Source organism: Rana temporaria, chromosome 2 (assembly GCF_905171775.1).
Source record: "Rana temporaria chromosome 2, aRanTem1.1, whole genome shotgun sequence".
NCBI lineage: Eukaryota > Metazoa > Chordata > Amphibia > Anura > Ranidae > Rana > Rana temporaria.
In genome coordinates, this window is record NC_053490.1 from 538034237 (window position 1) to 538059762 (window position 25526).

The window sequence follows — 25526 nt, forward strand, 5'->3', positions numbered from 1 at the left end:
TCTGTAGGTCCCTCCTCTGGTCCTCTGTAGGTCCCTCTTCTGGTCCTCTGTAGGTCCCTCCTCTGGTCCTCTGTAGGTTGCTCTTCTGGTCCTCTGTAGGTCCCTCCTCTGTAGGTCCCTCTTCTGGTCCTTTTCTTGTCTTCTGTCGGTCTCCCTTCTGGTCCTCTGTAGATCTCTCTTCTGGTCCTCCTGTAGGTCTCTCTTCTGGTTCCTCTTCTTGTCCCTCTTCTGGTCCTCTGTCGGTCCCTCTTCTGGTTCTCTGCAGGTCCTTCTTCTGGTCCTCTGTTGGTCCCTCTTCTGGTCCTCTGTTGGTCCCTTTTCTGGTCCTCTGTAGGTCTCTCTTCTGGTCCTCTGTCGGGCCCTCTTCTGGTCCTCTGTCGGGCCCTCTTCTGGTCCTCGGTGGGTCCCTCTTCTGGTCCTCTGTAGGTCCCTCTTCTGGTCCTCTGTCGGTCCCTATTCTGGTCCTCTGTCAGTCCCTCTTCTGGTCCTCTGTCAGTCCCTCTTCTGGTCTTCTTTTAGTCCTCTTCTGGTCTTCTTCTGGTCCTATTTGGGTCCCTCTTCTGGTCCTCTGTGGGTCCCTCTTCTGGTCCTCTGTGGGTCCCTCTTCTGGTCCTCTGTGGGTCCCCTCTTCTGGTCCTCTGTGGGTCCCTCTTCTGGTCCTCTGTGGGTCCCTCTTCTGGTACTCTGTGGGTCGGTCCCTCTTCTGGTCCTCTGTCGGCCCCTCTTCTGGTCCTCTGTCGGCCCCTCTTCTGGTCCTCTGTTGGTCCCTCTTCTGGTCCTCTGTTGGTCCCTCTTCTGGTCCTCTGTCGGTCCCTCTTCTGGTCCTCTTTCGGTCCCTCTTCTGGTCCTCTGTCAGTCCCTCTTCTGGTCCCCTGTAGGTCCCTCTTCTGATCCCATGTAGGTCACTCCTCTGGGCCTCTGTAGGTCTCTGTCGGTCTCTCTTCTGGTCCTCTGTAGGTCTATCTTCTGGTCCTCCTGTAGGTCTCTCTTCTGGTCCTCCTGTAGGTCTCTCTTCTGGTCCTCCTGTCGGTCTCTCTTCTGGTCCTCCTGTCGGTCTCTCTTCTGGTCCTCTGTCGGTCTCTCTTCTGGTCCTCTGTCGGTCTCTCTTCTGGTCCTCCTGTAGGTCTCTCTTCTGGTCCTCCTGTAGGTCTCTCTTCTGGTCCTCCTGTCGGTCTCTCTTCTGGTCCTCCTGTCGGTCTCTCTTCTGGTCCTCCTGTCGGTCTCTCTTCTGGTCCTCCTGTCGGTCTCTCTTCTGGTCCTCCTGTCGGTCTCTCTTCTGGTCCTCTGTCGGTCTCTCTTCTGGTCCTCTGTCGGTCTCTCTTCTGGTCCTCTGTCGGTCCCTCTTCTGGTCCTCTGTCGGTCCCTCTTCTGGTCCTCTGTCGGTCCCTCTTCTGGTCCTCTGTCAGTCCCTCTTCTGATCCCCTGTAGGTCCCTCTTCTGGTCCTCTGTAGGTCCCTCCTCTGGTCCTCTGTAGGTTGCTCTTCTGGTCCTCTGTAGGTCCCTCCTCTGTAGGTCCCTCTTCTGGTCCTTTTCTTGTCTTCTGTCGGTCTCCCTTCTGGTCCTCTGTAGATCTCTCTTCTGGTCCTCCTGTAGGTCTCTCTTCTGGTTCCTCTTCTTGTCCCTCTTCTGGTCCTCTGTCGGTCCCTCTTCTGGTTCTCTGCAGGTCCTTCTTCTGGTCCTCTGTTGGTCCCTCTTCTGGTCCTCTGTTGGTCCCTTTTCTGGTCCTCTGTAGGTCTCTCTTCTGGTCCTCTGTCGGGCCCTCTTCTGGTCCTCTGTCGGGCCCTCTTCTGGTCCTCGGTGGGTCCCTCTTCTGGTCCTCTGTAGGTCCCTCTTCTGGTCCTCTGTCGGTCCCTATTCTGGTCCTCTGTCAGTCCCTCTTCTGGTCCTCTGTCAGTCCCTCTTCTGGTCTTCTTTTAGTCCTCTTCTGGTCTTCTTCTGGTCCTATTTGGGTCCCTCTTCTGGTCCTCTGTGGGTCCCTCTTCTGGTCCTCTGTGGGTCCCTCTTCTGGTCCTCTGTGGGTCCCCTCTTCTGGTCCTCTGTGGGTCCCTCTTCTGGTCCTCTGTGGGTCCCTCTTCTGGTACTCTGTGGGTCGGTCCCTCTTCTGGTCCTCTGTCGGCCCCTCTTCTGGTCCTCTGTTGGTCCCTCTTCTGGTCCTCTGTTGGTCCCTCTTCTGGTCCTCTGTCGGTCCCTCTTCTGGTCCTCTTTCGGTCCCTCTTCTGGTCCTCTGTCGGTCCCTCTTCTGGTCCCCTGTAGGTCCCTCTTCTGATCCCATGTAGGTCACTCCTCTGGGCCTCTGTAGGTCTCTGTCGGTCTCTCTTCTGGTCCTCTGTAGGTCTATCTTCTGGTCCTCCTGTAGGTCTCTCTTCTGGTCCTCCTGTAGGTCTCTCTTCTGGTCCTCCTGTCGGTCTCTCTTCTGGTCCTCCTGTCGGTCTCTCTTCTGGTCCTCTGTCGGTCTCTCTTCTGGTCCTCTGTCGGTCTCTCTTCTGGTCCTCCTGTAGGTCTCTCTTCTGGTCCTCCTGTAGGTCTCTCTTCTGGTCCGCCTGTCGGTCTCTCTTCTGGTCCTCCTGTAGGTCTCTCTTCTGGTCCGCCTGTCGGTCTCTCTTCTGGTCCTCTGTCGGTCTCTCTTCTGGTCCTCTGTCGGTCTCTCTTCTGGTCCTCTGTCGGTCCCTCTTCTGGTCCTCTGTCGGTCCCTCTTCTGGTCCTCTGTCGGTCCCTCTTCTGGTCCTCTGTCAGTCCCTCTTCTGATCCCCTGTAGGTCCCTCTTCTGATCCCCTGTAGGTCCCTCTTCTGATCCCATGTAGGTCACTCCTCTGGGCCTCTGTGGGTCTCTGTCGGTCTCTCTTCTGGTCCTCTGTAGGTCCCTCTTCTGGTCCTCCTGTAGGTCTCTCTTCTGGTCCTCCTGTAGGTCTCTCTTCTGGTCCTCTGTCGGTCTCTCTTCTGGTCCTCCTGTAGGTCTCTCTTCTGGTCCTCTGTCGGTCTCTCTTCTGGTCCTCTGTCGGTCTCTCTTCTGGTCCTCTGTCGGTCTCTCTTCTGGTCCTCCTGTAGGTCTCTCTTCTGGTCCTCCTGTCGGTCTCTCTTCTGATCCTCCTGTCGGTCTCTCTTCTGGTCCTCCTGTCGGTCTCTCTTCTGGTCCTCCTGTCGGTCTCTCTTCTGATCCTCCTGTCGGTCTCTCTTCTGGTCCTCCTGTAGGTCTCTCTTCTGGTCCTCTGTCGGTCTCTCTTCTGGTCCTCTGTCGGTCCCTCTTCTGGTCCTCTGTCGGTCCCTCTTCTGGTCCTCTGTCGGTCCCTCTTCTGGTCCTCTGTCGGTCCCTCTTCTGGTCCTCTGTCGGTCCCTCTTCTGGTCCTCTGTCGGTCCCTCTTCTGGTCCTCTGTCGGTCCCTCTTCTGGTCCTCTGTCGGTCCCTCTTCTGGTCCTCTGTCGGTCCCTCTCCTGGTCTTCTGTAGGTCCCTCTCCTGGTCCTCTGTAGGTCCCTCTCCTGGTCTTCTGTAGGTCCCTCTTCTGGTCCTCTGTAGGTCCCTCTTCTGGTCCTCTGTCGGTCCCTCTCCTGGTCTTCTGTAGGTCCCTCTTCTGGTCCTCTGTAGGTCCCTCTTCTGGTCCTCTGTAGGTCCCTCTTCTGGTCCTCTGTAGGTCCCTCTTCTGGTCCTCTGTAGGTCCCTCCTCTGGTCCTCTGTAGGTCCCTCTTCTGGTCCTCTGTAGGTCCCTCCTCTGGTCCTCTGTAGGTTGCTCTTCTGGTCCTCTGTAGGTCCCTCCTCTGTAGGTCCCTCTTCTGGTCCTTTTCTTGTCTTCTGTCGGTCTCCCTTCTGGTCCTCTGTAGATCTCTCTTCTGGTCCTCCTGTAGGTCTCTCTTCTGGTTCCTCTTCTTGTCCCTCTTCTGGTCCTCTGTCGGTCCCTCTTCTGGTTCTCTGCAGGTCCTTCTTCTGGTCCTCTGTTGGTCCCTCTTCTGGTCCTCTGTTGGTCCCTTTTCTGGTCCTCTGTAGGTCTCTCTTCTGGTCCTCTGTCGGGCCCTCTTCTGGTCCTCTGTCGGGCCCTCTTCTGGTCCTCGGTGGGTCCCTCTTCTGGTCCTCTGTAGGTCCCTCTTCTGGTCCTCTGTCGGTCCCTATTCTGGTCCTCTGTCAGTCCCTCTTCTGGTCCTCTGTCGGTCTCTCTTCTGGTCCTCTGTCGGTCTCTCTTCTGGTCCTCCTGTAGGTCTCTCTTCTGGTCCTCCTGTCGGTCTCTCTTCTGATCCTCCTGTCGGTCTCTCTTCTGGTCCTCCTGTTGGTCTCTCTTCTGGTCCTCTGTAGGTCCCTCTTCTGGTTCCTCTTCTGGTCCTCTGTAGGTCCCTCTTCTGGTCCTCTGTCAGTCCCTCTTCTGGTCCTCTGTAGGTCTCTCTTCTGGTCCTCTGTAGGTCTCTCTTCTGGTCCTCTGTAGGTCCCTCTTCTGGTCCTCTGTCGGTCCCTCTTCTGGTCCTCTGTCGGTCCCTCTTCTGGTCCTCTGTCGGTCCCTCTTCTGGTCCTCTGTCGGTCCCTCTTCTGGTCCTCTGTCGGTCCCTCTTCTGGTCTTCTTCTTGTCCTCTGTCGGTTTCTCCTCTGGTCCTCTGTATGTCCCTCTTCTGATCCCATGTAGGTCCCTCTTCTGATCCCATGTAGGTCCCTCTTCTGATCCCATGTAGGTCCCTCTTCTGATCCCATGTAGGTCTTTCTTCTGGTCCTCTGTCGGTCCCTCTTCTGGTCCTCTGTCGGTCCCTCTTCTGGTTCTCTCTAGGTCCCTGTAGTCCAGGGGTGTCCAAACTTTTTTCAAAGAGAGACAGATTTGATGAAGTGAACATGCGTGAGGACCGACCATTTTGCCCGACATTCTTTGAACCATTAAAATGAAATGCAAATGAACTAATACACTGCCCAACAAGAATTCTCTCGCCTTTGTGGCTGTGTGTGGTCAAGATTCTAAGGCCGTGTACAGACAACCAAACAAGTACGATGAAAGCGGTCCGTCGGACTGTTTTCATCGTACATGTCTGCCCGGGGGTTTCTGTATTGTGGCTGTACTAACCATCGTACAGAAATCCGTGCGTAAACAATACGCAGGGCGTGTCCGCGCCGTAGCCGCGACGATGACGCGGCGACGTGGGCGGGCCTGACAGTTAAATGCTTCCACGCATGCGAGGGATGGCGGGCGCTCGGACATGTACGGTAGGTCTGTACAGACGACCATACATGTCCGAGCGGGCAGGATTCCAGCGGGCTGTTTTAAAACAAGTCCAGGAATATTTGCCCGCTGGGAAAAGGCCCGGCGGGCAAATGTTTGCTGGAATCCTGTCCGCTCGGGCCTACACACGACCGAACATGTCTGCTGAAACTGGTCCGCGGACCAGTTTCAGCAGACATGTTTGGTCGTGTGTATGGGGCCTAAGGATGAGCTCGGGCGTGTGATTTGGATATACCGTATTTATCGGCGTATAACACGCACCTCAACTGTAAGAGGGAAGTTTCAGGAAAAAAAATTACATTTTAAATAAAGAATTGTGAAGCAAAAAAAGGGTCATTGCCCATCAGTGCAGCCTAATCAGTGCCCATCTGCAGCCTCACCATTGCCATGAATGCAGCCTCTGAATACTGTGTATAGAGTGTGGGGGGGTCAGGAGTAGGTAACATACAATACAGTGTATAGAGTGTGGGGGGGTCAGGAGTAGGTAACACACAATACAGTGTATAGAGTGTGGGGGGTCAGGAGTAGGTAACATACAATACTGTGTATAGAGTGTGGGGGGGGGGGGTCAGGAGTAGGTAACATGCAATACAGTGTATAGAGTGTGGGGGGGTCAGGAGTAGGTAACATACAATATTGTGTATAGAGTGTGGGGGGGGGGGTCAGGAGTGGGTAACATACAATACAGTGTATAGGGTGTGGGGGGTCAGGAGTAGGTAACATGCAATACAGTGTGGGGGGTCAGGAGTAGGTAACCTGCAATACAATGTATAGAGTGTGGGGGGGGTCAGGAGTAGGTAACATACAATACAGTGTATAGAGTGTGGGGGGTCAGGAGTAGGTAACATACAATACAGTGTATAGAGTGTGGGGGGGTCAGGAGTAGGTAACATACAATACTGTGTATAGAGTGTGGGGGGGTCAGGAGTAGGTAACATACAGTCAATACCTGTATGGCCATTATAAGAGTCCAATACAGAACAGGGCCATTTCTGTTCTTTCTAAAGCCAGAAACTCAATAATCCTCTTTTTCTCAGTCGGCGTCCAGCTGGGATTTCCACAACTGTCACAAATAAATAAATAAAATTCCAAGTTTCTGTACTTGTGGGCGAATTTCACGGGCAGGATTTTCCTAGAATGCTTTTCATTCTGCTGATTTCTATATTTCTTCCCCCAACACAAGACCAGACCATACATGACCAAAACCAGACCAAGACTAGACCATAAGACCAGTCCATACTTCACCAAGACCTTATCTAGACCAAGACCAGTCCATACTTCACCAAGACCTTATCTAGACCAAGACCAGACCATATTTGACCAAGACTACACCCAGACCAAGTTCAGACTATGCTTCAACAAGACCAGACCAGACCATAATTGACCAAGACCAGACAAAGACCATACCATTCTTGACCAAGACCAATACTGGCCCAAGATCAGCCCATACTTGACCAAGACCAAGACTAGACCATACTCTACCAAGACTAGATTCAGACCATACTTGACCAAAACCAGACCATACTTCACCAAGACCAGACCATACTTCACCAAGACCACACCCAGACCAAGTCCAGACTATGCTTCACCAAGACCAGACCAGCCCATACTTGACCAAGACTACACCCAGACCAAGTCCAGACTATGCTTCACCAAGACCAGACCATACCATTCTTGACCAAGACCAATACTGGCCCAAGATCAGCCCATACTTGACCAAGACCAGACAAAGACCATACCATTCTTGACCAAGACCAATACTGGCCCAAGATCAGCCCATACTTGACCAAGACCAGACCAAGACTAGACCATACTCTACCAAGACTAGATTCAGACCATACTTGACCAAAACCAGACCAAGACAAGACCATAAGACCAGACCATACTTCACCAAGACCAGACCATACTTCACCAAGACTACACCCAGACCAAGTCCAGATTATGCTTCACCAAGACCAGACCAGCCCATACTTGACCAAGACCAGCCCAAGACTAGACCATACTTTACCAAGACTAGATTCAGACCATACTTGACCAAAACCAGACCAAGACAAGATACTACTTGACCAACACCCAGATTAAGACCAGACCATACTTGACCAAAACCAGACCTAGACTAAAACTAGGCCATACTATGACCAAGCCAAGACCATGCTATGACCAAGCCAAGACCATACTTGATCAAGACAAGCCCATAATCAACTAAGACCCGACCATACATGACCAGAAAATGCTATAACCAAGACCAGACCATACTTGACCAATACCCAGACTAAGACCAGACCATACTTGACCAATACCCAGACTAAGACCAGACCATACTTGACCAAAATCAGACCTAGACTAAGTTTAGACCATACTATGATAACCACAAAACCTGGGGAATGCCCAGGGAAAAACCAAGCCTCCTTACCGACCAGCATGCAGAACAACCAAATTAACCTGTCTAACAGTATGCATTAAAAACAGGGGTTTTGTCTGCACGCATTTGCATGCGCCTCCACTGTGGGGACGCTCATTGTTTAGTTTAACGGACAAAACCCCTGTTTTTAACGCATACTGTTAGGTTAATTTGGTTGTTCTGCATGCTGGTCGGTAAGGAGGCTTGGTTTTTCCCCTGGGCATTCCCCAGGTTTTGTGGTTATCTGTGTTAGCCTTCCTATGTCACTTACTGCGATTGCCAGCAATAGATGGGGGCGGTGGACACGTTTATGTTTCACCTGTGGTGTTTATATTGGTCCAGCAGCGCACCAACACCTTTGCAGCCATTGTGCTACATGCTGGGTGTTTAGGGTGCTCCTGTAGCTTTAAGGAGGGGTGGCTCCCCTTCAGTCCACCTGCCCCTATCTATCCATTAGAATGCATGTGCCTCCATTGTGGGGACGCTCATTGTTTAGTGTTAGGACCACAGATTACAGGGTGCCTTGGCGCGGCTCTGTGGACCACAATTTAGACCATACTATGACCAAGCCAAGACCATACTTGATCAAGACAAGACCATACTTGATCAAGACCAGACCATGCTATGACTAAGACCCAGACTAAGACCAGACCATACTTGATCAAGACCAGACCATGCTATGACCAAGACCCAGACTAAGACCAGACCATACTTGACCAGACCATGCTATGACTAAGACCAGACCATACTTGACCAGACCATGCTATGACCAAGACCCAGACTAAGACCAGACCATACTTGACCAAGACCCAGAATAAGACCAGACCATACTTGACCAAGACCGGACCAAAAACAGACCATACCTCACCAAAACCATACCTGACCAAGACCACACCCAGACCAAGTCCAGACTATGCTTTACCAAGACCAGGCCATACTTAACCAACATCAGACAAAGACCATACCATATTGACCAAGTCCAATACTGTCCCAAAACCAGCCCATACTTGACCAGACCATGCTATGACCAAGACCAGACCATACTTGACCAGACCATGTTATGACCAAGACCAGACCATACTTGACCAAGACCCAGACTAAGACCAGACCATACTTGACCAAGACCAGACCAAAAACAGACCATACTTCACCAAAACCAGACCTGACCAAGTGCAGACTATGCTTTACAAAGACCAGGCCATACTTGACCAAGACCAATACCGGCCCAAGACTAGACCATATTTGACCAAACCGTGACCAAGAAAAGACCATACATGACCAAGACTCAGATCCAGACATTGTAGAGGGGAGCCTGGAGATCAGACTGTAACATTGTAATCTCTGAGTCGGCATCCCAGTCAGGGAAATAGATGGTGACTTTGGAGACTTTGGATGATGCCTGAGTAAAGATGGTGCCCTCCTTCTGGAGAAAAGCCAGGTGAAGGCTTTGTCGGGGGGGTGGGGGGGTCCTGTGATCTGTGAGGGGTAATAGATACCTGACATATTACTCAGCATGCATGAACTTAACAAAACAAATAATATGTGAAGCCAAATCCTCTATAAGAATCAGATTTCCAGCGTGTTGTTTGGTGACAGCGGCGAATCTTCCATACAATAACTGAGAGCCCCGTAACCCCTCTGAATGCGCAGAGATCCCCCCCAGCCGGGGTAGTTATTGCAATCTGTCACCATGCCGAGAATGGCGAGCCCAGGAACGTAATATTTTTTCGTTCCGTTCAGGAATTACGCTTCTGAAAACACAGAACCGCCATCGGAGGTGCAACCGAACACCATCGTTCTCAGGCTGAAACCGTAGCCGTCCTCCGGCAGCGCCGAGATATGACACCGCGTCCACTTCATATTTTTAATGCCTGAATTCTATACCATCTCATTAACCCTTTCCCCGACGCAGGGGGGGGGGGGAGGAGGGTTACGCCGCCCTGGATCGCATTCTAGAGCGCTCAGCGCTTTGCCGCGGGCTCCAGAATTCCGGGACGTTCTACCGATATTATTTCTTGTGAAAACAAAATTAAACTAACAGGCGTTCCTAATCTCCCGACATGAAGAGCTGACACTCCACTTCCTGCGTCGAGTGTAACGCAGACCTTTATTTTCCTTAAAGGGGTCTCGTCACGTCAATGAGATATGACCGTTAATAATCGCACTCCGCCGCGCTTCTCTGGGGGGGGGAGGGGGGTTTGTGTTACTTGTCATTTTCGAAGCCTCGCTTGTTTAATAAACGTCGGACTTCAAACGTGTTCTCTTCACTGTGCGGTTATCGATCGTTATCTTTATTAGTTAAAGACGAGAAAATCAAAAAGTTCAACGCCAAATAGTTAGAAATTCACCGCACCTGCGCCCAACGCAAGATATCGGATATTTATATGAGTTGCTGTGCAGTCTGCGGGTCCATGTTTCCCCCCATGATAGGCTAAGGAGGGGGGGGGGCTACGTATAGACATATTTATTTAAGCTTTAGATGGAGTTTTGAGGAATTTGTGGAGTTCCTGGGGGGAATCCTTGGTGGAGTTCCTGGGGGGAATCCTTGGTGGAGTTCCTGGGGGAAATCCTTGGTGGAGTTCCTGGGGGAAATCCTTGTTGGAGTTCCTGGGGGGGACTCCTTGGTGGAGTTCTTTGGGGGACTCCTTGGTGGAGTTTTTGGGGGGGAAAATCCTTGGTGGAGTTCTTGGGGGGGAATCCTTGGTGGAGTTCTTGGAGGGAATCCTTGGTGGATTTCTTGGGGGGAATCCTTGGTGGATTTCTTGGGGGGAATCCTTGGTGGAGTTCTTGGGGGGCAATCCTTGGTGGAGTTCTTGGAGGGAATGCTTGGTGGACTTCTTGGAGGGAATCCTTGGTGGAGTTCTTGGGGAGATTACTTGGTGGAGATTTTAGGGAGAATCCTTGGTGGAGATTTTTGGGAGAATCCTTGGTGGGGTTCTTGGTGGGGTTCTTGGGAAGAATCCTTGGTGGAGTTCTTGGGGAGAATACTTGGCGGAGTTCTTGGGGAGAATCCTTGGCGGAGTTCTTGGGGAGAATCCTTGGCGGAGTTCTTGGGGAGAATCTTTGGTGGAGTTCTTGGGAAGAATCCTTGGCGGAGTTCTTGGGGAGAATACTTGGCGGAGTTCTTGGGGAGAATACTTGGCGGAGTTCTTGGGGAGAATACTTGGCGGAGTTCTTGGGGAGAATACTTGGCGGAGTTCTTGGGAAGAATCCTTGGCGGAGTTCTTGGGGAGAATCCTTGGTGGAGTTCTTGGGAAGAATCCTTGGCGGAGTTCTTGGGGAGAATACTTGGCGGAGTTCTTGGGGAGAATACTTGGCGGAGTTCTTGGGGAGAATACTTGGCGGAGTTCTTGGGGAGAATACTTGGTGGAGTTCTTGGGGGGAATCCTTGGTTGCCAACCGTGACGCGGCTTTCGCGACGGGGGGGGGGTCGTTTTTGGTCAAACGTCAATCACAGACATGTTAGGAACGCCCACTCCCGCGGGACTCGCAAGCCGGATGCCACGGGTGAATATGCTGTACAAAGGTATGTACAGCATAAAAAAAAAATTAATAGCCTTAATCGTATTGTAATGTGGGGGGGCAGTGTAATAAAAAAAAGTCGTTTTTAGGGTGAACCACCCTTTTAAGCCTTGTACACACTATCAGTTTTTTTCTTTTCATTCAACCCAGTAGGCTGAGGAGCTTGGGAGGAGCCATTGTACTAACAATCCGATGTTAGTACAGTGATCTGAGCTATTGTGTTCTGGCAGGTGGGTGAGGCGCTTGAAACCATTGGCAGTGGTTTTCCAGCATGCCTGTTTGACAGGAGCTGGCCGGACAGGCTGGGGTACACACAATATATGTTGGAAGGGCTTCATATGTGACCTTGTAGGATCTTTATGTATTCACAGCACTCCGGAGGTAAGGGGACTTCTTTTCAGAAAGTGACAGTTATTTTCAGCAGGTGACATGAGATTTGTAGATCAGTCACATGGAAAAGAGAATCTTCTGTGGGCCGATGACAGTTATTTTCATGTAGAGGGATCTTGTTTCCTTTTGGAGCCGCTATTATTTCCTATGTACTGAGATGAATTAGTAGAGCAGAAATTTAGACTTTTATTGACTTTTATTGAAGAAAATAAGATTTTAGCTCCTCGTTTTTAAGAAAGGACTCAGAATACCGATCAGAGATGATTCCGACCACCGATAAGAAATACCGATCGGAGATCATTCCGACCACCAATCAGAGATCATTCCATGTAGAGGGTCTCTTTTGCTCCTTGTGATTTCATTTGATGGATAATCTTTTTATAATTCCTTTACAAATGTGTGCACCCCCCTATCCCGGTCCTAGACCCCCCATCCCGGTCCTAGACCCCCCATCCCGGGCCCTAGACCAACCTATCCCGGGTCCTAGACCCCCCATCCCGGGCCCTAGACCTCCCTATCCTGGTCCTAGACCCCCCATCCCGGTCCTAGACCACCCCCATCCCGGTCCTAGACCACCCCCATCCCGGTCCTAGACCCCCCCCCCCATCCCGGTCCTAGACCACCCCCATCCCGGTCCTAGACCCCCCCCTATCCTGGTCCTAGACCCCCCTATCCTGGTCCTAGACCCCCTATCCCGGTCCTGGACCCCATCTATCCCATTCTTAGACCCCCCATCTCCTGGTCCTAGACCCCCCATCCTGGTCCTAGACCACCCCCATCCTGGTCCTAGACCCCCCCATCCTGGTCCTAGACCCCCCCCATCCCGGTCCTAGACCCCCCCATCCCGGTCCTAGACCCCCTATCCTGGTTCTAGACCCTCTATCCTGGTCCTAGAACTCCTATCCCAGTCCTAGAACCCTCCATCTCCTGGTCCTCGACCCCTCCATCTCGGTCCTAGACCCCCCCATCCCGGTCTTAGACCCCCCCACCCCGGTCCTAGACCCCCCTATCTCGGTCCTAGACTCCCCATCCTGGTCCTAGACCCCTCCATCTCCTGGTCGGGGGGCCCCCGATCATCGCTGTACCCAGGCCATTCTGTGGTCTTCTCTCCTCATTCCACTCTTATAGGAAGCGGAACAACTACAAATCATCCGGACAGGAGAGGCTCTGCGGGTCCCCATGGGGGGTGATGGGGAATCAGCGGAGCAAAACATGCGGGATACTACAGGTATTCCACATACGGATATGCTGGGCCTTGTAGTTCCCCCAAATTCTGGTTACTGTAGTTATTCCAGGTATGGCTCTGCTGGGACTTGTAGTTCCCCCAAATTCTAGTTACTGCAGATATTCCAGATATGAATCTGCTGGGACTTGTAGTTCCCCAAATGTGGGTGAAAGTAGATGCGGCTCATAACTAAGTGACGCGTTTCGCTCTGTGCAGTGTTCTTCATAAACCATTACAGTTTTCTCATTAAAGAGGAACTCTTCTTTAACCCCTTACCGACAGCCGCACATACCGACAGCCGCACTTACCGACAGCCGCACTCACCGACAGCCGCACTCACCGACAGCCGCACTCACTGTCAACCACACTCACCGACAGCCGCACTCACAGACAGCCACACTCACCGTCAACCGCACTCACCGTCAACCGCACTCACCGTCAACCGCACTCACCGACAGCCGAACTCACAGACAGCCGCTCTCACCGTCAACCGCACTCACAGACAGCCGCACTCACCGACAGCCGCACTCACCGACAGCCGCATGACTATATACGTCGGCACTTTGAAGAGGGATATCTTGGTAAACGGCAGTAGTCCGGTTAATAATGGTGGTCTCTGCGGCGAGATTACCATGTTCGGCGGCGGGAGAGGGCCCCTCCCGCCGCTTTCCCACGCCCTCCGCCGCTTACCAGAGCCGTTGGTAGCGGCGGAAGGCGATCAGGTCCTATCGCACCAGTGGTATGGATACGAGTGAGGGCAAGATGGCTCCCACCCGTCTCCATGCCATAGCATTTTTATTTTTATTTATTTTTTTGCATTTTAGTGTAAATATGAGATGTGACGTCTTTTTGACCTCGCCATTCCACGAGCGGACGCAATTTTTGAAGCGTGACGTGTTGTGTATCAATTTACTCGGCGTAACATCATCTTTCTTAATATAAAAAAAAATTGGGCTAATTTTACTGTTGTCTTATTTTATTATTTCAAAAGTGCGCTTGTAAGACCGCTGCGCAAATACGGTGTGACATAAAGTATTGCAACGACCGCCATTTTATTCTCTAGGGTGTTAGAAAAAAATGTATGTTTGGGGGTTCTAAGTAATTTTCTAGCAAAAAAAATGATATATATATATATATATATATATTTAAATGCAAACGCAGCAAAACGCGGCATGTAAACGCAGCAAAACGCGGCATGTAAACGCGGCAAAACTGACGTTTTAAACATGGGTTACTGTCAAGTTTAATCATTTAGGAGCAGTTGTAAAAGCGTCCTGTGTACATGGAGCCTTCGTCTGCCTGTAAAGTGGTGACTCTGTAACACGTGTAGAACCTTCTGCAGCAAAAATAACATTTCTGAAGAAAAAAAAAGCCAAAAGTCAAATCGCATTCAAATTTAGACTTCTTTTGTCTTTAAGAAATTTCATTTTTGTTGCGGCAGGTTCTATACATGCTACAGATTCACCACTTTACAGGCAGACTAAGGGGGCCCCCCTAGGCACGATATTAAAAATTAATAATTTTCATTGAAATTTTTTCACTTTTAGTGGGGTTCCCACTTAAAGTGAAACAATAAAAATGAAAAATTCCTTTAAGTGCATTACCTGGGGGGTCCCCTTAATCTACCAGCATATGTAGCATGTATAGAACCAGCTGCAGCAAAAACTACAATTCTAAAGAAAAAAAAATCGGTTAAAATACATTTAAATTGACTCGCAGTTGCAATTGCCCTTCGTAGGGGATGACCTTCTGACCCGCCTGTGCCTCCTCGCCCCCAAGGGTGTATTTCCGATCACCCAGCTATTTCCTCTGCCGCCGCCGATCGTTTTTTTTTTTTTTTTAACGCCTGCGATCTATTTCCGGAGACGCTATTTTCGGACAGGTGTCCTTCGTTTTATTTGTTTATCTTTTGCATTGTATTTCACGACCTCCCCTCCTGCGGGGGAGCGTGTCGCACAGCCTGAAAGGCGTGCCAGCGGGGAAGCGCTGCGATTCCTCCCCGAGCCCGCGTTCCAGGCGGGTTATGAGCTTTGGCAGCCCCGCTGGAAAATACTTGTTAGCAGAAAGTGGATTCTCGCCGTGCCGCGGCTTTGTGCTGTAAGAATAGCTGCATTTTACTTTTTTTTTTACCAAAAAATACCTAAAATTTTCCGACGTGCATTGCGCTAAATGACGTCGCAAGGACGTCATTGGTTTCGACGTGAACGGCGTCCAGCCCCATTCACGGACGACTTACGCAAACGACGTAAATTTTTACATTTCGACGCGGGAACGACGGCCATACTTAACATTGGTTGCCCCTCCTATAGCGGGGGGCAACTTTACGCGTCGCAAATCTAACGTAAACGTCGTAACTTCACTGCGTCGACCGCGCGTACGTTCGGGAATTCGCGGATTTTGCTAATTTGCATACTCGACGGGGGAAAAACGACGGAGGCGACACCTAGCGGCGAAAAAAAAAATGCATTTAAGATCCGACAGCGTAAGAGCCTTACGCCTGTCGGATCGAATGGATATCTATGCGTAACTGATTCTAAGAATCAGGCGCATAGATACGACGGCCCAGATTAGGACTTACGCCGGCGCACATTGCATTGCGCCGTCGTAAGCCCTTTGAGAATCTGGGCCTATAACTTTAATGGCATCCCAGTCTTAGTCCCCCCCCCCCCCCCCAGGGAAACGACTAGATATTCCAATGAATATTGTATCCATTGATACACTATATTGTCAAAAGTATTGGGACGCCCGCCTTTACGTGAACTTTAATGACGTTTTAGTCCGGAGGGTTCAATATTGAGTTGGCTCCGCCCTTTGCCGCTATAACAGCTTCACCTCCTCTGGGAAGGCCGACCACAAGGTTTAGGAGGGTGTCTATGGGAATGTTTGACCGTTCTTCCAGAAGAGCGTTTGTGAGGTCAGGCATTGATGTTGGAAGAGAAGGCCTGGCTTGTAGTCTGCGCTCTAATTCATCCCAAAGGTGTTCTATCGGGTTGAGGTCAGGACTCTGTGCAGGCCAGTCAAGTTCCTCCACCCCAAACTCGCTCATCCATGTCTTTATGGACCTTGCTTTGTGCACTGGTCCAAATCATTTGGTGGAGGGGGGATTATGGTGTGGGCTTGGCCCCTCAGGGGTTGGGCTTGGCCCCTCAGGGGTTGGGCTTGGCCCCTTGGTTTCAGTGAAGGGAGCACTTAGGACATCAGCATAACAAGACATTTTGGACAAGTTCATGCTCCCAGCATTGTGGGAGGAGTTTGGGGACGGCCCCTTTCTGTTCCAACATGACTGCCAGTGCACAAAGCAAGGTCCATAAAGACATGGATGAGCGAGTTTGGGGTGGAGGAACTTGACTGACCTGCACAGAGTCCTGACCTCAACCCGATAGAACACCTTTGGGATGAATTTACTTTTTTTCAGATCCTCAGAGTTCTTTGCCATGAGGCGCCATGTTGTTGTCCTTCCAGTGACCAGTATGAGAGAGTGAGAACGATAACACCAAATTTATCACACCTGCTCCCCATTCACACCTGAGACCTTGTAACACTAACGAGTCACATGACACCGGGGAGGGAAAATGGCTAATTGGGGCCCAATTTGGACATTTTCACTTAGGGGTGTCCTCACTTTTGTTGCCAGCAGTTTAGAGATTAATGGCTGTGTGTTGAGTTATTTTGAGGGGACGGCAAATTTACATCGTTATACAAGCTGTACACTCACTACACAACATTGTAGGTACAAAGTGTCATTTCTTCAGTGTTGTCACATGAAAAGATACAAGAAAATATTTACACAAATGTGAGGGGTGTACTTACTTTTGTGAGATCCTGTACATCACTTAAGGGTTCGTTGACACCATAATGGCGCGCCCGATGCGTTTCAGGGCATTCATTTCAATGGGCTGGCAAACGTGGGGAACACACAAAAATGCGGTGCAGACGTGATCCTTAAAATTGCGTCACAACAAATCTCATGGTACTGCGCTGTGAACGCATGTTTGCCAGATGCATTGGGGAGGGTGCCATAAAGAATTATTATGCCATTGGGGGGTGTCATAAAGAATTATGCCATTGGGGGGTGCCATGAAGAATTATGCCATTGGGGGGGGGTGCCATAAAGAATTATGCCATTGGGGGGTGCCATAAAGAATTATGCCATTGGGGGGTGCCATAAAGAATTATGCCATTGGGGGGTGTCATAAAGAATTATACCATTGGGGGGTGCCATGAAGAATTATGCCATTGGGGGGGTGCCATAAAGAATAATGCCATTGGGGGGTGCCATGAAGAATTATGCCATTGGGGGGGGTGTCATAAAGAATTATACCATTGGGGGGTGCCATGAAGAATTATGCCATTGGGGGGGTGCCATAAAGAATAATGCCATTGGGGGGTGCCATAAAGAATTATGCCATTGGGGGGGGTGTCATAAAGAATTATACCATTGGGGGGTGCCATGAAGAATTATGCCATTGGGGGGGTGCCATAAAGAATAATGCCATTGGGGGGTGCCATAAAGAATTATGCCATTGGGGGGTGCCATAAAGAATTATGCCATTGGGGGGTGCCATAAAGAATAATGCCACTGGGGGTGCCAAAAAGAATTATGCCATTGGGGGGATGCCATGAACAATTTTGCCATTGGGGGGGTTTAATAAAGAATTATTTTATTGGGGGGTGCCATTCAGGGGGGGTGGGTGCCTTAAACAATAATGCCATTGGGGGGGTGCCATGAAGAATTATGCCATTGGGGGGGTGCCATGAAGAATTATGCCATTGGGGGGGCATAAAGAATAATGCCATTGGGGGGGTGCCATAAAGAATAATGCCCTTGGGGGGGGGGTGCCATAAAGAATTTTGCCATGGGGGGTGCCATAAAGAATTATGCCATTGGGGGGGTGCCATGAATTATTGTACCATTGGGGGGGTGCCATAAAGAATTATACCATTGGGGGGGTGCCATAAAGAATTATTTTATTGGAGGGTGCCATAAAGAATTATACCAATGGGGGGGTGCCATGAATTATTATGCCATTGGGGGGTGCCATAAAGAATTATGCCATTAGGGGGGTGCCATAAAGAATTATGCCATTGGGGGGGGTGCCATAAAGAATTATGCCATTGGGGGGTGCCATAAAGAATTATGCCATTGGGGGGGTGCCATAAAGAATTATACCATTGGGGGGGTGCCATAAAGAATTATGCCATTGGGGGGGTGCCATAAAGAATTATACCATTGGGGGGTGCCATAAAGAATTATGCCATTAGGGGGGTGCCATAAAGAATTATGCCATTGGGGGGTGCCATAAAGAATTATGCCATTGGGGGGGTGCCATAAAGAATTATACCATTGGGGGGGTGCCATAAAGAATTATACCATTGGGGGGGTGCCATGAATTATTATGCCATTGGGGGGGTGCCATAAAAAATGATGCCGTTGTGGGGGTGCCGTAAAGAATAATGCCATTGAGGGGGGGTAGATCAGCTCTCTGGCACTGAAAGTGTCAATCCCGCCATATGACTGGCAGCCGCTGTGCGTCTCGCGCCTTCCTGGGCTCTTGCCGCAGCTGTGTCTGCCTGGGCGTATTTCCGATTGGAATACAATGATTGTATTGAGGGTTTCACCAGATTTATCCCCCCCCCCCCCTACGCCTGTTGAGCGGGACCCCCCCCCCCCCCCCTCCCGCAGACCCCTCTCGCCCCCACAGCTGCAGCGAATGCTTCATGCATCACCCAACACCAGTGTAATTGTCTGTTCCCCTCCAGAGCCCCGGCAGCGGAGGGTTAGGTGGAGGTATACTGCCACACGGTGGCCGCGCTGACGCGTTACAGGCGTGGCTTCTCGCCGCAGAAGTGTCAGGGTGTGAGCTTGCAGGTTATTTTTACGCATAACCACTAAAAAGCGTCATTTACACCCAATAATCTGGTCATCGGTAATAGAGTGTTAGTGCTGGACGGCCAGAGCCTTCCGCCCCCCCCCCTCCTGCGTGAATCACTCCGCCGCCGCGTCTCGCAGATCCTGACGCCAAGCTGTGCGCATAATGTGAACCAGGCCGCGGGGGGGGGGTGGGGGAGGCGGTGTGGAAACATCAGGGTGGTGCAGCGGCTGAGCGACTCTTCACCCCCCCTCCTCCCCCTCTATTGGAGCTTTATAGGCTTGCAGCCAATAAGGAACTACAAGTCTCAGCTATCCTGCCCGTCGCGTTCACCGACCAATCCGCTTGGTGATCTCACAAACCAATCTTGGTTGGTTGTTTTGTGACCGCGGGTAGAGCCGTGCCGGCTGGTGCTCTAAATTTTTGGGGGGCGCAAACGAACTGAAAACAAAATAATCAATTGCCGCCACTGTGCCCATCAAGCGCAACCACTGTGCCCCTCAAACGCAGCCACTGTGCCCCTCAAACGCAGCCGCTGTGCCCATCAATTGTCGCCGCTGTGCTTATCAATTGCCGCCGCTGTGCCCATCAATCGCCGCCACTGTGCCCCTCAAACGCAGCCGCTGTGCCCCTCAAACGCAGCCGCTGTGCCCCTCAAACGCAGCCGCTGTGCCCCTCAAACGCAGCCGCTGTGCCCATCAATAGCAGCCGCTGTGCTCGACAAACGCAGCCGCTGTGCCCATCAAACGCAGCCGCTGTGCCCTTCCTTTAAACACAGCCGCTGTGCCCATCAAATGCAGCCACTGTGCCCATCAAACGACTAGATGACTAAAATACGACTAGAACTAAAAACAATTTAGATGACTAAAATATGACTAAAAATTTCAATGGCTTTTCAGTAGAGCTGCAGCAGGATTCTGGCTAAAAATGAGAATCGCTATTTTTTTTTTTTTTGCTTAGAATAAAGATCACGATTCTCTCAACGTAAAATCATCTTTCACATTATACAAGAAAGCTGGGCCGACTTTACTGTTTTTTTTTTTTTATTCATTGAATTTTTTTCCCCCCCCAAAAAAATGCATTTGAAAGACCGCTGCGCAAATGCCGTGTGACCTAAAATATTGTAGCAATCGCCATTTTATTCTCTGGGGGTCTCTGCTAAAAATATATATATAATGTTTGGGGGTTCCAAGTAATTCTCTAGAAATTCTCGATTTAAAATATGACAAAAAAAAACGATTTAGATGACTAAAATACGACTAAAATTAAAATGGGTTTTTAGTGGAGCTGAAGCAGGATTCTGCCTAAAAATGAGAATCGTAATTTTTTTTTTTCTTAGAATAAAGATCACGATTCTCGCGGCGAAAAATCATCTTTCACATTTATACAAAAAAGTTGGGCCGACTTTACTGTTTTTTTTTTTATTATTTTTTATTATTCATTGACGTGTATTTATTTAATTTTTTTAAAGACCGCTGCGCAAACACCGTGTGACATAAAATATTGCAACAATCGCCATTTTATTCTCTAGGGTCTCTGCTAAAATATATATATTGGGCCAGATCCACAGAGAGAGTACGCCAGCGTATCTACTGATACGCCGGCGTACTTTCAAATTTCCCGCTTCGTATCTTTAGTTTGAATCCTCAAACCAAGATACGACGGCATCTGGGTTCGATCCGACAGGTGTACGTCTTCGTACGCCTTCAAATCGCAGATGCAATACTTTGGCGCCCGCTGGGTGGAGTTCGCGTCGTTTTCCGCGTCGGGTATGCTAATTAGGTATTTCCGATGATCCACGAACGTACGCGCGGCCGTCGCATTCTCTTACGTCGTCTCTAGTCTGATTTTTCCGGCGTATAGTTAAAGCTGCTTTTTTGCAGCGTAGAGTTAGATTAGAAGTATGGCCGTCGTTCCCGCGTCGAAATTTGAATTTTTTTTTTTTTTGCGTAAGTCGTCCGTGAATCGGGATGGACGTAACTCACGTCTAAGTTTAAAAAATTACGTCCTAGCGACGTCATTTCGCGCAAAGCACGGCAGGAAATTTAGAAACGGAGCATGCGCAGTTCTTTCGGCGCAGGGACGCGCTTCATTTAAATGAATCACGCCCCCTACCTGCCGATTTGTATGCCGCCGCCAGAAATACACTACGCCGCCGTGACTTACGGCGCGTAATCTTTGAGGATTTGAAAGTACGCCAGGTAAGGTACGGCGGCGTAGCGTATCTCTGATATGCGGCGCAAGTGTAAATGTATGTGGATCTGGCCCATTGTTTATAAACATTGATCAGACAGGAGATAGAGAGATACAAAGTAACATTGGCCCAGATTCTCGTATCTGGGCGTAATACTGCGGCGGCGTAACGTATGTCATTTACGTTACACCGCCACAAGTTTTACAGGCAAGTGCTTTATTCACAAAGATCTTGCCTGTAAAGTTGCGGCGGCGTATCGTAAATCCCCCGGCGCAAGCCCATCTAATTCAAATGAGCCGGGTAGGGGGCGTGGAGCATTTAAATTAGGCACGTTCCCGCGCCGAACGTACTGCGCATGCGCCGTCCCTAAAATTTCCCGACGTGCATTGCGCTAAAGGACGTCATTGGTTTCAACGTGAACGTAAATGGCGTCCAGCCCCATTCACGGACGACTTACGCAAACGACGTCAATTTTTAAATTTCGACGCGGGAACGACGGCCATACTTAACATTGGTTGCCCCTCATATAGCAGGGGCAACTTTACGCGTCGCAAATCTAACGTAAACGTCGTAACTTGACTGCGTCGACCGTGCGTACGTTCAGGAATTTGCGTATTTTGCTAATTTGCATACACGATGAGGAAAACGACGGAGACGACACCTAGCGACGAAAAAAAAAATTGCATTTAAGATCCGACAGCGTAAGAGCCTTACGCCTGTCGAGTCTAATGGTTATCTATGCGTAACTGATTCTAAGAATCAGGCGCATAGATACGACGGCCCAGATTAGGACTTACGACGGCGTACATGGCGTTGCGCCGTCGTAAGCCCTTTCAGAATCTGGGCCATTGTTTATAAACATTGATCAGACGGGAGATAGAGAAATACAAAGTAACATTGTTTATAAACATTGATCAGAGAGAGATACAAAGTAACATTGTTTATAAACATTGATCAGACGGGAGATAGAGAGATACAAAGTAACATTGTTTATAAACATTGATCAGACAGGAGTGTACCTTTAAACCCTCACAATAACGTCTGGCCCAGGCGCGTATCTAACACATTGTAACATTTGCCGCGATCGGCCCCCGGCTCTGCTGACACAACACCCGGCGCGGCTCCGCAGCTCGTTCCTCCTTGTTAGAAGGTGTTAGTTTTGGCCGCGGCACGAAATCTGCAGCTCCCTATTCTCATTTCTCAACCAACAGAAAACTCATCCATCAAAAAGTCCTTTTTTTTTCTTTTTTACTTTTTTCTTCCTTTTTTTTTATGTGAATTCAGTAAATCACTGAACGTAAAAAAATAAAGTCCCGCCTCTCGCAGATCATTTGGAAAGAAATGTTGGCGGAATGAGCTCAGCGTTTGGCACGGTTGGCACTCGGCATTAAGGGGGGAAAAGATGATGAAACCGGGATTTTCACTTTTATGAGCTTGTTGAAGTCCCGTCACTTTCCAGCCAACTTTCAGCAGAGAGAGAGAGAAAAAAATAATAATAAAAAAAAAATTATAATTTCTGCGAGATCTATTTATGTCTCGTGTTTGGCGGCGGTGAAATCCGCGGCGGAATTCTGCCGAGGAGAGAAAATGATGACCTCAATACAATTTTTTTTTTCATCTGCTGCAAGATTATGATATAAATACCCATAAAATGAGGGGGGGAGGGTAACAGCTGGCAGGGGGTTTGGGGCAAGTGCCAACGCCCTTCAAATACAACATTATTTAAAACTATTTGGCTGGGTCAGGGCCAGAGGGCCCGGTCTGTAATCATTGTTTTTTTTTTTTCGTGTCACTTGACTTATTGGTAGCTGAGTAGGCAAAAGTCGCATCGTCTCGCCAAGTCAGCGTTTTGTTTTTTTGTTTTTTTGGAGGAGGGCAAGATGACGCAACTCCTTGGGGGGCAATGGTGACCCCCCCACAAACCCAATTAAAGGTTAATTCCCCAGATCCAATTATTGCCATATGGAGTTTTTTTTTAGTAATTATAGTTTGGGAGAAAATTGTCCACTTATTTTTTTAAAAGGCAATTTTTTTTTATAGATTTTTTATTATATTTTTTATTATATTTTTATATTTTTTATTATATTTTTTATAATTTTTTTATATTTTTTATTATATTTTTTATTATTTTTATTATATTTTTATATTTTTTATTATATTTTTTATTATTTTTTATTATTTTTATTATATTTTTATATTTTTTATTATATTTTTATTATATTTGTTATTTTTTATTGTATTTTTATATTTTTATTATATTTTAATATTATTTTTTATATTTTTTATTATATTTGTTATTTTTTATTATATATTTTTTATATTTTTTATTATATTTTTATATTTTTTATTATATATTTATTATATTTTTTATTATATTTTTATATTTTTTTTATTATATTTGTTATTAATTTTTGTATTATATTTTTATATTTTTATTATATTTTAATATTATTTTTTATATTTTTTATAATTTTTTTATATTTTTTATTATATTTTTTATTATTTTTATTATATTTTTATATTTTTTATTATATTTTTTATTATTTTTTATTATTTTTATTATATTTTTATATTTTTTATTATATTTTTATTATATTTGTTATTTTTTATTGTATTTTTATATTTTTATTATATTTTAATATTATTTTTTATATTTTTTATTATATTTGTTATTTTTTATTATATATTTTTTATATTTTTTATTATATTTTTATATTTTTTATTATATATTTATTATATTTTTTATTATATTTTTATATTTTTTTTATTATATTTGTTATTAATTTTTGTATTATATTTTTATATTTTTATTATATTTTAATATTATTTTTTATATTTTTTATAATTTTTTTATATTTTTTATTATATTTTCATTGTGTTTTTATTATATTTTTATATTTTGGATAATGGGGATTGTTTTCAATGTACAAAGCCAAGAAGTAGAGAATGATTGGAACCCTCTGTGAGATTTTTATTGCTGTCCCTGTAACTGTCTTTTTTTTTATATGTCGTTGTGTCTGAGATAAAAAAATAAAAAAAAGTAAAAAAAATAATTAAAAAAAGTAAGAAAAATTTAAAATTTTTGGGTTGTCGCCAAAACCCGGAAGAGTGGGGAAATCTTCCCATGGGGGACACTTGTTCCGGTGACAACTGTCCTCTCAGTTTTGTGAAAAGATCTGACTTCCTGTTGCATTTCTGGGACAGGAAGTGAAGGGAAGACTGCCCAATAGGATGGGGGTCTCCAAACTTTTTGAGATAAAAGGGCCAGTTTACTGCCCTTCAAGCTTTACGGGGGTCGGACTATGGCCAGTGGTAGTAGAAAATGCCCCGACATCGGTGGGAGTAAAATAATTACATCATTAGTGTCAGTGGGAGGAATAGTGTCCCATCATTGGTATCAGTGGGAGGAATAGTGTCCCATCATTGGTGTCAGTGGGAGGAATAGTGCCCCATCATTGGTGTCAGTGGGAGGAATAGTGTCTCATCATTGGTATCAGTGGGAGGAATAGTGTCCCATCATTGGTGTCAGTGGGAGGAATAGTGTCCCATCATTGGTGTCAGTGGGAGGAATAGTGTCCCATCATTGGTGTCGGTGGGAGGAATAGTGTCCCATCATTGGTATCAGTGGAAGGAATAGTGTCCCATCATTGGTGTCAGTGGGAGGAATAGTGTCCCATCATTGGTATCAGTGGGAGGAATAGTGACCCATCATTGGTGTCAGTGGGAGGAATAGTGTCCCCATCATTGGTGTCAGTGGGAGGAATAGTGTCCCCATCATTGGTGTCAGTGGGAGGAATAGTGACCCATCATTGGTGTCAGTGGAAGGAATAGTGTCCCATCATTGGTGTCAGTGGAAGGAATAGTGTCCCCATCATTGGTGTCAGTGGGAGGAATAGTGACCCATCATTGATATCAGTGGGAGGAATAGTGTCCCATCATTGGTGTCAGTGGGAGGAATAGTGTCCCATCATTGGTGTCAGTGGGAGGAATAGTGTCCCATCATTGGTGTCAGTGGGGGGAATAGTGCTAATGATATTTCCTTCCATTGGTTTGCCTTCACCTTTTCTTCTGAGATCTATCACCAACCAATCAGTGATCCCCACCCCTCTATGCCAATCCCCTCCACTGCCTTCCCTTCACCTCTCATCTGAGATACATCATAGAAACCAATCGGCTTCCAGGTTTTATTGTAAAAATAACTTAATATACTTTTATATCAAACAAATGACAGCCGAACCCTGGACTGACCCTAGGCTGACCCTGGACTGACCCTGGACTGATGCTGAACTGACCCTGGGCTGGCCCTGGACTGACCCTGGACTGACCCTAGGCTGACCCTGGGTTGACCCTGGACTGACCCTGGGCTGGCCCTGGACTGACCCTGGACTGACCCTAGGCTGGCCCTGGACTGACCCTGGACTGACCCTAGGCTGACCCTGGACTGGCCCTGGACTGATGCTGGACTGGCCCTGGGCTGGCCCTGGACCGATGCTGGACTGGCCCTGGACTGATGCTGGACTGGCCCTGGACCGATGCTGGACTGGCCCTGGACTGATGCTGGACTGACCCTGGGCTGGCCCTCGGCTGGCCCTCGGCTGACCCTGGGCTGACCCTGGACTGACCCTGGGCTGACCCTGGACTCACCCTGAGCTGACCCTGGACTGATGCTGAGCTGACCCTGAGCTGACCTCTCTGCTCTGCCAGGGAGAGAATACAAGCAAATAGCAGCAATAGCTGTCTG

At 48.2% G+C, this 25526-nt stretch overlaps 1 protein-coding gene across 1 annotated transcript in view; it reads left to right on the plus strand.

The window, feature by feature from the left end:
- The first annotated feature begins 13263 nt into the window (after positions 1 to 13263).
- Positions 13264 to 25526, plus strand: part of SPAG17 (sperm associated antigen 17) — a 229726-nt gene continuing 217463 nt past the window's right edge. Inside the window, exon 1 of the mRNA XM_040339490.1 lies at positions 13264 to 13302. Coding sequence (XP_040195424.1) covers positions 13264 to 13302 — 39 coding nt within the window. The remainder of the gene's footprint in view (positions 13303 to 25526) is intronic.